The following is a 10,962-nucleotide window of genomic DNA, read 5'->3' on the forward strand; positions in this document are numbered from 1 at the left end:
ACAGTCCAACAGTTTAAGAACAAAGTTTGTCGACACAAAACTGCAGGAATTTATAGATTTCATCATCTACAATCATAATATCATGAAAAGATTCAGAGAATCCAGAGAATCTCTGAGAACCAACAGACTGTCTGTGACCTTTGACCCCTCAGGCAGCGCTGCATTAAAAACCCTCATCATTGTTTAAAGGACACTACATGGACTCAGGGACACTTTGGAAATCCGTTGTCAGTAAACACAGTTTGTCTCTGTTTGACTCTACCATGCAGAGACAAAGACAGACATCAATAACGTCCAGAGACGCTGCAGACGTCTCTGGACTCATACAGGTTCTCAACAGACACATGCTGCCAAACCTGACATCTTTTTATAGAGACGTTCCTGCTTATTTCACTGAGACACATTGTGGACGTGTCCCAACAGCGTGTCTTCATAGTAAAAGAGTTCAGGTCCTAGACTGACCTGGACCTGCAGTCCTGACCTGGACCTGCAGTCCAGACCTGGACCTGCAGTCCAGACGTGTCTCCCATTGAAAATGTGTGGTGCATCATGAAGGACAAAATAGGACAACAGAGACTGTGGACTGTTGATCAGCTGAAGACGAATATCAAGAAAGAATGAGACAGAATTGACCTTTATACATATATGTGTATATGTACGTACATGTGTGTATATGTACGTACGTGTGTGTGTGTGTATATATATATGTGTGTGTGTGTGAAAGCCTCGTTCTGTCTGGATGTGGTTACTGATCCAGTTTAAGTTGATGATGTCAGTGACAGTTATTTCTGAAGGCGACTCAGCGGTCAGTCAGGTTATTAATACAGTACAGTGTCATGATTCAGCACAGATGAATTCAATTTATTTTCGGTGTATGTGGACCCTTTAATGTCTGCAGTAACAGTTGGGATCACTTGATGTTGTCTCGGTGTCTGACAGTATTTTAGTGTCTGTAACTGACTGTGGTGCGTTCACTGACTCAGCTCTCAGCTCAGGTCAGAATATTTAAGGTGGTCTGCTGCTGGATTTTATCTGTGGCACTGTTCACACTTCATACTCTTATCAAACTGTGAGTGAGAGTGACATGATTCATGTCGACCTCTTCGTCCTGATAACAGTCTGTTTCCCAGAATGCATCAGTCCAGTAGGGTCACTGTCAGAAACATGACCCGCCTGACCCCCCAGAAAACCCCTGTTGAACAGAGCTATTCCCGTCCTCTCACCACTCAGTGAAAATAGCCTCCGTTTACAGCGACAGACGTCTAAGTAAGGCCAAGAGGCATTCACTGACCCCAGTAAATATAGGACAACATGTGCATGGCTAAATACAGACTCTGTCTGCGGCCGGGAGAGTCCCTGATAAATGACAAGGACAATACAAAGACTGAAATAAAACTTAAGTCACACCTTTAACAAGTTACAACACCGTCTGAAATTAAGTGCAGCATTTGAAGCTCAGGTTTTCATGTTTTTTAATGTTTAGTCAGGTGGGAGACAAATGACAAGGACAACACAGAGTTAACAATCAAATAAAACTTTATTCACACCATCTAAGGACAAGTCAAAGTTACAGCAGAGTCTGAAACCAAGTGCGCAATTTGCAGTTCAAGTTTTCAATTGTGCTACAGAGACAAGACAAAGAATAAATTAAATCTTTCTGTTCCAGACTTTGTCCAGAAAGACAAGTGACAAAAACATCCAAAATAGAAAAGTATAAAAAGTCAAATACAAAATGTTTCATTTTGTATGAGTAAAAAACATCCCAACAGATTGCACGTCTCCTCAAGTCTTTTGTGACTGTGGATCCTTTCAGTGTCCAGCGTCCTGCTCGTCCTCCTCGCCACCCTGTCTGAAGTCCATGGTGGCGAGCAGGGCTTCTGCCTCTGCCGTGTCCACGACCAGGTGCTCCATGCTCTCGTAGCCGGGCTCAGGCCTCTTCAGGTGGGTCGCGTGAGCCGCCTGCCGGGCCTCATCCTGTAGCTGCTTGGCAGTGAGCAGGAAGTGCGCAACGCTGCAGGATGCAATGTTGTGCGACAGTTTCTCCTGCAGCTGGTTGCTGAGCTCCAGCTGCTGCTGGTACTTTGCCGCCAGTGTCCTGAGCGCGCTCACCTTCTCCTGCTCCGCCCTGCCGATCTGCTCCAGCAGCTCACCTTTACGCTCCTCCAGGACGGCATACAGCAGGTCGAAACTCTCGCCCAGACGCCTCTTCTTCAGCTCTGCGTTCTCCTGGATCAGCTTACATGTGTCATCCATCTGCGCCATGACGGCCTGGACACAGCTGTTTCCAGCGGCGAGCAGCTCCACGGCAGAGCGCAGCTCGTTCTTTTGGCTCTGGTAGACGGCGTGCAGCGGCGACACCTCACAGTCTTTGTGTTGGCCGAACACCTTGCACATGGAGCAGGTGGGTGTCTGGCAGGTGACGCAGTAGATGTTGATGCGTTCATCCTCATGCTCTTTGCACTTCGGCTCCTTGGTGTCTTTGTCCTTCAGGGGGGCATCCTCGCCGTCGCCCCCCCGGCGCTCCTGCTGCTCCTTGTAGATGTCAATGATGTTCTCCACCAGCAGGTTCCTCTGCAGCCCGTACACGCCATGCCGGTCCAGGACGACCTCAAAGCGGCAGGTGGGGCAGCGGAAGGTTCCCCCGGAGAAGTGGTAGGGGTTCCTGGACTCGTAGAGGTCGTTGGCGCAGCCGCGGCACAGATTGTGCTGACATGGGAGGATGACCACGGGCTTGGTGAACATGTCGAGGCAGATCGGACAGCTGAGCTGCTTCTCCAGGCTCTCCATGGCGCTGACAGGACGCACCAGCTGGCCTGTCTGGATGTCCATCTTCTTCTTCTTCTCTCTGAATCTCTTCTTCTGTGTTTTATTTCAGTCTGCTGCTGTCTGAAGCCCTTTATACCCCTGAGGGACGGACACCCGACCCCCCGGCTCTCTGTTTGTCACACTGATTCGGAGAAAATAGACTCCCAGCAGCCCCTCCTGCTGCGGCACATGCCTTACTGAGGATCCCCCCCCCTCGCCCACCCCACCACTGCACGGCCTGTCCTGTGAGAGCAGCTGCCCCGCCCCCCCCCAGAGAAGACAACTGTCAGAACAAACCAAAACAAACAGGACAAACTTTCAGAAACAAACAAAAACAATCTAAAGAGTGAGCCGTAAACAAATAAACAAACTTTCATGTTTGTGTCTCAAAGTGAAAGAAAAAAAACATTAAAAACATTTGATTTCATTAATGATCTTTTCTGTGTTAACGAGTCAAGAGAACATAAACATTTCAAAATGTTCCGTTTATTCAAACTGTGAGTCTGTTTAACCTTTGACCTCAAACAGTTTCTGTGTGTGTGTGTGTGTGTGTGTGTGTGTGTGTGTGTCTGTGTGTGTGTCTGTGTGTGTGTGTGTCTGTGTGTGTGTGTGTGTGTGTCTGTGTGTGTGTGTGTCTGTGTGTGTGTCTGTGTCTGTGTCTGTGTGTGTGTGTGTGTGTGTGTCTGTGTGTGTGTCTGTGTGTGTGTGTGTCTGTGTGTGTGTCTGTGTCTGTGTGTGTGTGTGTGTGTGTGTGTCTGTGTGTGTGTCTGTGTGTGTGTGTCTGTGTGTGTGTGTGTCTGTGTGTGTGTGTGTGTCTGTGTGTGTCTGTGTGTGTGTCTGTGTGTGTGTCTGTGTGTGTGTGTCTGTGTCTGTCTGTGTCTGTGTCTGTGTGTGTGTGTCTGTGTCTGTCTGTGTCTGTGTCTGTGTGTGTGTGTGTGTCTGTGTGTGTGTGTCTGTGTGTCTGTGTATCTGTGTGTGTGTGTGTGTGTCTGTGTGTCTGTGTGTGTGTGTGTGTGTCTGTGTGTGTGTCTGTGTGTGTGTGTGTGTGTCTGTCTGTGTGTGTGTGTGTCTGTGTGTGTGTGTCTGTGTGTCTGTGTGTGTGTGTGTGTCTGTCTGTGTGTGTGTGTGTCTGTGTGTGTGTGTCTGTGTGTCTGTGTGTGTGTGTGTGTGTGTGTGTCTGTGTGTGTCTCTGTGTGTGTGTGTGTGTCTGTGTGTGTGTGTGTGTGTCTGTGTGTGTGTGTGTCTGTGTGTGTGTCTGTGTGTCTGTGTATCTGTGTGTGTGTGTGTCTGTGTGTGTGTGTGTGTGTGTGTGTGTGTGTGTCTGTGTGTGTGTGTGTCTGTGTGTGTGTGTGTCTGTGTGTGTGTGTGTGTGTCTGTGTGTGTGTGTGTGTGTCTGTGTGTGTCTGTGTGTGTGTGTGTGTGTGTCTGTGTCTGTGTGTGTGTGTCTGTGTGTGTGTCTGTGTGTGTGTGTGTTTCAGTGTGTGTGTGTGTGTGTGTGTGTGTGTGTGTCTGTGTGTGTGTGTCTGTGTGTGTGTCTGTGTGTGTGTGTGTTTCAGTGTGTGTGTGTTTCAGTGTGTGTGTGTGTGTGTGTGTGTTATACAATAGCAGCAGTGTGTCCAGTAAACACTCGGTCATGTGACAGCAGCAGCAGCAGCAGCTGCTTGGTGTAAAACTGCAGGTCAGTGATTCCACAGTGTTTGAGGAACATCTGAGGCTGAAGTTTGAAGGAAAGTCAACACAGTCAGATGTTCTTTGCATGAGCTGCTCAACAAACCTGAAACCCCGGTCAGAGATAATAACAGGTGTCACAGGTGGTTATTAACTGTCTTCACTGAGGCTTTCTTCTTCACACTTGTTGACTTCAGGCTGTTAATTTCTAACGTGACAATTTAATGCAACAGATTTAAACGTGTCCCATGAAGACGGAGACGTGGAGACCACTTCAGTTTTTGGACAAATCTGGTTTTCATCTGGTTTTTGTTTTCATGTCTCATCACAAACTCTCCTGTCGTTTCAGGAGTGAAATCTCAGCCCATGTGTTTGCTCGTTGCCTGCACCTGGTTTTCCCGCCCATCTCCACACCTGTGGCTCATTCTGCCATTAGTCCTTCAGTGTTTATATTCCAGTCCAGTTCCCTCTGTTCTGTCAGATTGTCTTGTGTTCCAGCATCAGTCCCTGTCTGCCCCTTGTCAGATTGGTTTGCTTGTTTGCCTTTGTCGTGTATTTGGGTTCAAACCTGTACTGGTGATTCTCACAAAATCAAAGTCAGATGAATAGAACTGACTGACAAATTTCCCTGATCAATAGGACAGACTGATCAGTTTTCCATTCAGTGTTCTGAGCTGCAAAACAGACTTTAAATAGAAAATATTATTCAGAGTCTCTGTAGCTGCTACATCTTTTAATGTGTGGATGATACACTGTAAATTTTAAATGTGAAGCCCTAAACCCTAACCCTGAAGCAAACAGAGGTTACCAAGGCAACAGGACATTTTGTGCTGCTGTTACATTTTTACATTATACTGTTGTATAATATATATATATATACTGTTTCCAGACAGAAAGTCCACAGCTTCATGTTTCAGCTGTGACACAACTTCATCACCTTCAACATTTCACCTGAAAACACTTACACAACACACACACACACACACGCACGCACGCACGCACGCACGCACGCACGCACGCACGCACGCACGCACGCACGCACACACACACACACACAACACACACGCACGCACACACACACGCACACGCACACGCACACACACAACACACACAACACGCACACGCACACACACACAACACACGCACACACACACAACACACACACACACCACGCACACACATGCACACACACGCACACACGCACACACGCACACACAACACACACACACACACACACACACACACACACACACACATCCAGACCTACAAATAACCTTTGACCTTTAACGTGACACTTGTGTGGCCCAAAACAACATCAAAGTCTGACAGCTCCTCAGAGACTCAGAGATGCTGGTTTGGATTTTTCTTTTCTTCATGTTTGTCAGACGTTGTTTTGTCTCATGTTAAATGATTTAAGCAGCTGTCGCCTCCTTAAATCAGTTGTTTTGGTTCTCAACTGGAAATACGTGAATGAAACTTGCTGTTTCACTCTGCAGACAGCAGGTGTCACACTTCACCTCCTCTCCACCTTCATCCTGGAGTCCTGGAGGACGCCTGGAGGGGCTCTGAGTCAATTCCAGGACTCCTTGAGAAAGTCCTGAAGAATCACTGAACAGAGAGATATTCTGAAGTATTTCCACCTCTCTTGTCTGTGGTTGGTACAAGCCATGAGGAGATTCAAGGGTGGAGGTCTGGGATTCCTTGAGGATGTTCCAGTGTTCTCACACAAATACTTTAGGAGCTTCTATGGGTCACTGAGTCCTCCAGTAAGCTCAAGGACTCCTTGACAGGGCTATAAAATCCTTGAGGACTCTATCCGGAGGTTCTGTAAGCCTCAAGGAGGTTTCAGATGTCCTTGAGGAGCTCTAGGTGTCCTTGAGTAAATTCCAGGCCCATGCTTTTACTTTGGAAGCAGGAATGAAAACAGCAGAAGAAAAACAGATCACATTTCTTCTTCTCTGATCTCAGGTACAATCTCTGCTCTGCTATCAGTCAATCAGACTTTTGGACTCCCGGTCACCATGGAGACGGTGAGTCTGGTACAGGATGTGAGGAATGTGCTGACAGTAAACATGACCTCACATGGGGTCAGAGGTCAACACAGAGCAGATCATTAACAAAGAGGTGTTTAGTTTGTTCACTCATTCACTTCTTCTTCTTCTTCTGTGGTGCTAAACTGCAGCAGGGTCAAAGGTCACAGCTCTTAATTTAAAGTCCGATCCTCCTCGCCACTGAGCATGCTCAGACTGACCCCTTTGTTCTTGGGATGTCAGTGAGCTCAGCAGTTTGTTGCTTTTCTTTAAGTTCCCAGAGAACCTGCTGCAGTCCACTGACCAAACTCCATTCAAAATATTCTCAATTTAAGCTGTTTGTCTCCACACTTGATTTCAAATTCAAATTCAAATTAATGGCATTAATTCAAAGAGTTATTTTCTTTGAGGGCAAAACAAAAAAGAAGGTGTGGATCCTGAATGTTTTTCCTGATTTGGTCCACAGGTCTGTAAAGAGGTTCCACAGGTCTGTAAAGAGGTTCCACAGGTCTGTAAAGAGGTTCCACAGGTCTGTAAAGAGGTTCCATGGCTTCTTTAGGAAGATATTCCTTAAGGTTCTGTTCAGCTTTAAAAACTTTCCAGTGATTCCAGGAGCCCTTGAAGAGATTTATTGGTCCACAGAGGTCTTTGAAGAGGTTTCCTGGTCCTCTTAGTCTTTACTTCAGTACAAGTACAGATACTTGTGTAAAAGTAGAAGTACTGATTGAACTTATTTACTGCTTTATGTCATTTTTGTACTCTTACATCTTTTATATCATTTTCATCTTGTTCCGTCTGTCCTGTGTGATAAACTGATGGATCCACCAGTCACTTTTCTGTTCTTTGTGTTATTGTTCCGTCCATTTAGGTTGAAATCACACGATGATGCAAAATAGATCACAGCTGCAGATTAAATCCAGACTTTTGTAAATGAAGTTTGGTGAGACGGGTTAATACATGTGAACTGGATGTTTATGTTTGACGTCTTAACTTCCTTTCAGGCTGTTTTTTTCCCTCGGCCTGGAGCTGCTCCGGTTGTCATGGAAACACAGCCGGTCCAGAATGAGGCCTCAGTGTAATCCCTGCCGGATCCTGCTCGATACTGTTCATTAACAGTTCCTCCGTCTCCTCCTCCTCGCCACTGAGCGCGCTCAGAGCAGCCCTTTGTCCCGGTGACATGAGTCGGCTCAGCCGTTGGTTGTTATCTGACCAGAGGTTAAATCCTGGGGTCCCTTTATTTTCTTTAATAACTCAGTTTCTCTTCAGGTAGAAGACCAGTGAAAATATTCTCAGCTGCAGCTTTTTTATTTCACCACAAAGTTAAAAGATGAATTCATATTTATTAAACATCCTACTGTAATGACAGTAAACATTTGTTTTTAATGTTTTATTTGCTGTAACAGATTTATGTACAATAAATCATTTTTACTTCAAAATAAAAATCTCTTCAAACGGGTTTGAACACGACTGAACATTCTGAATTATTAAGAAACAAAGATTTTCTTCTTTCCTCTTAAACAGTCACACTGACTGACTGACTGACTGACTGACTGTTTTCTGAGTCTGACTGGCGCCTCGCTGTGACTTCACAGCTCTGTGATTGAAGCTGTCACATCTGCAGCACATAATCACACAGGTGTGACCTCACACAGGTAAAGAAAACAACAAGTCTTTCATCTCAAACCACCTGTGGACGTGGACAGGTGGAGACAGTCACACAACAAACTGCAGAGATGTGATGTTTTTACTGAGAGTCTGCAGCTTGTTTTTCTCTCCTGCTGTGAAATCACAAAAAATCAATTCTCTTTAATTAAAACAAAATAATTATCATTTGATGAACCGAATCTTAATTCTGAATATTTCTGTTTTACTTGTGTAACAGCAAACCAGCAGAGTGAGATCAAACACAAAACTCAGCAGGTCGGTTCTTCAGGCTTCAAACACACCGTCACAGAGGTTCAAGTCAAACAGAACCTGGACGTGGAACCGAGGGCGGAGAAATGAAACCACAGACCTTAACAGTTCTGTCTGTTAAAGGTCCGTGAGAGAAGCTGGCAGGAGACGAGGTCGACGAGGCAGAGGGTCTCCAACCGAGAACCGAAGACTTCTTTTAAATTCAAAAATCCATTGATTGATTGTCAAAATACCTGATGAATTTAGTAGCTTGCAAGTAATTGATCAGGGCCTTGTTTCCCAGATCCTTCGTAGCGCTACGTGTGTCGTAAGTTGTATTTTAAGGTCTCCCTGAAGGTTACGAGCTGTTTCCCAGAGTTGGGACAACCTCAAGAGAGACCTTAAAATACAACTAACGACGCACGTAGCGCTACGAAGGATCTGAGAAACGAAAAATATTCATCTCATCATAATGACAAAAACAAGTTACTAATTATTTTTAGATTCTTTTTCATTCATTTTAATTTCCAACTTGGAAAATATTCAGAAAGTTTCAGAAAAGTCACAATCATCAGTTTACAGAAACATGAAAACAAAATCTATCCACAGAATCTAAAATCAGCTGATTTACAGGTTTGATTTCTTCTTCTCTGGTGATGAAGACGAGCAGCCATAAACACACACAGTGAGAAGTGAAGAGTAAAGTTAACATGTAAACAAAGTGAAAAGTAAAACAGAGTGAAGTCAAATGTAAAGAGTGAAAAATATGTTTAACAGGATTTTTCGTTGTGTTAAACTTTCTCTGCCCTGAGTTCTGACTGTCAGGACAGCCAGGCAGGATTTATTCTTTAGAATAAATTCCTTCAGTGAAACTAGAAATACCCTCAAAAATACTTGTTAATTTACTCATTATGCAGTAAACAATAAAGAACATCTTTCTGGACTTTACTATTTAACACTATAGTTTGTCAATATGAAGTCGATGTTAGACATAAGAGTTAAACATCATTTTATCAACTCTTAAAGTGTTTTGTTTATAAAATCTTAATTTTATAAGTAACTTAGGCTGTCAGACAAATGTAATGGAGTACAAAGTAAAACATTTACATCTGAGATGTCTAACATGGAAATACTCAAAGTGTAAGTACTTTAAAATTGTACCAAGTATCAACTTCACAGAACCATGTTGGTCACAAGTTCATGAACGCTTCTGAAAATGTAATCTGATTTTAAACTCAAACTGTTCCACCATCTCAGGTCCCTGAGTTCTCCTGTTACTCAACCAGTGGATCCATTTGACATTCAGTCAAAGGTCACATCTGTATCTTTCTTCTCTGTTTTCCATGTTTTGTGTCTCAGTGATTTAAGGTGTTCAGCACGTTGTGAATTTGTTCCAGTACTGAGAGAGAGAGAGAGAAACCGCCTGCATCATAATCCTTACAGACAACTGGGAAACATCAAAGGTTGTCCACTAAAAGTGCTTGTTTGACAACTGACAGGAACATAATGGAATGGGTCCCTACAGAGGCTGCGCTTTTTTTTTTTTCAAAAGCAAGATCCTTTCTGTTGAAGCTCAGTGGAAAGATCAACCAAGAGGGTTTTAGTGAAAGTTGAACAAAATAAAAAAGATTCTGTGAATGCAGTCTGGTGTCTCGATGGAACGATAAATTGTTTGTTTCTGATTAAACAAAAAGGATCCTACTTTTTAACAAAAACATGGGAAAATATGGTCCATGATGAAAAAAGTTTCCCTTTGAGCCAGCACGCCTCAAAGACCAGGATGATGCACTGGAAAGGATTTCTACCACCATGACTGTCTGCACTTCCAAGTCAAGAAGCGTTCTGAAATCTTCTTCCTAAGTTCTCTAAAAAGAAATAAGTTTTAAAAACTGTCCCCAAGTGTTGACCAGCATTCACATCTGAAGACTAGTGTCCATGACCCAGGCCATCAGGGTGTTTGACCATGAAGGCAGCATGGCTTCAAGCTGGTGGAATAAGTGTTCACACGGTTTCCACCGCTGGTCTGTGGTAAACTCGTGTTGGGACATTTTCCAGGAACAAACAGGACGAGTCTCAAAAAGTCGTTGAGTTCACATTGGGAGGCCGTTGTCCATCACCACCGCTGAGTACTCCGTCTCAGAAGTGTGCGAGGCATCAATGAGCCTGGCGAGCCCCGTCTTGGTAGAGTACTTGAAGATGAAGGCCTTCATGAGGTCGTAGCGGTAGTTCCGGTTGAGGAAGTTGTAAAGGACAGGGTTGACGCAGCAGTGGACCAGTGAGAGGCACTGCGTCAGGTGCAACGCCACATCCAGGAAGGCCTCCAGCCGGCAGCTGAAGGGAAGGACACTGAGCAGTGACAGAGTGTCCAGCAGGAGAACGGTGTGGAACGGCAGCCAGCACACCAGGAAGACCACTATATAGGTGAGAATGATCCGGCGGCTGACGCGGCGTTCCTGGTCTGCACTGGTAGAGATGGCTGCTGCCAGGAGCAGATAGAAGACGGCGATGATGGGAAAAGGAAGAGCAAAGCCGAGCACAATGAAGCTCAGCTGGACCCCCACCATCC

At 44.9% G+C, this 10,962-nt stretch overlaps 1 protein-coding gene and 1 pseudogene across 2 annotated transcripts in view; both read right to left on the reverse strand.

The window, feature by feature from the left end:
* Positions 1-1,518: 1,518 nt before the first annotated feature.
* Positions 1,519-2,901, reverse strand: LOC146305053 (tripartite motif-containing protein 54 pseudogene; annotated as a pseudogene).
* Positions 2,902-10,450: 7,549 nt separating this feature from the next.
* Positions 10,451-10,962, reverse strand: part of ackr3b (atypical chemokine receptor 3b) — a 6,499-nt gene continuing 5,987 nt past the window's right edge. For both annotated transcript variants that reach the window (XM_084713902.1, XM_084713903.1), the window contains exon 2: positions 10,451-10,962. This exon is cut by the window's right edge and continues 647 nt beyond it. In XM_084713902.1, the coding sequence (XP_084570028.1) occupies positions 10,487-10,962 (476 nt within the window). In that variant the 3' untranslated portion in view covers positions 10,451-10,486.

The sequence above is a fragment of the Lutjanus erythropterus genome, chromosome 24, assembly GCF_056507025.1.
Source record: "Lutjanus erythropterus isolate fLutEry1 chromosome 24, fLutEry1.hap2, whole genome shotgun sequence".
Taxonomy (NCBI): Eukaryota; Metazoa; Chordata; class Actinopteri; order Lutjaniformes; family Lutjanidae; genus Lutjanus; species Lutjanus erythropterus.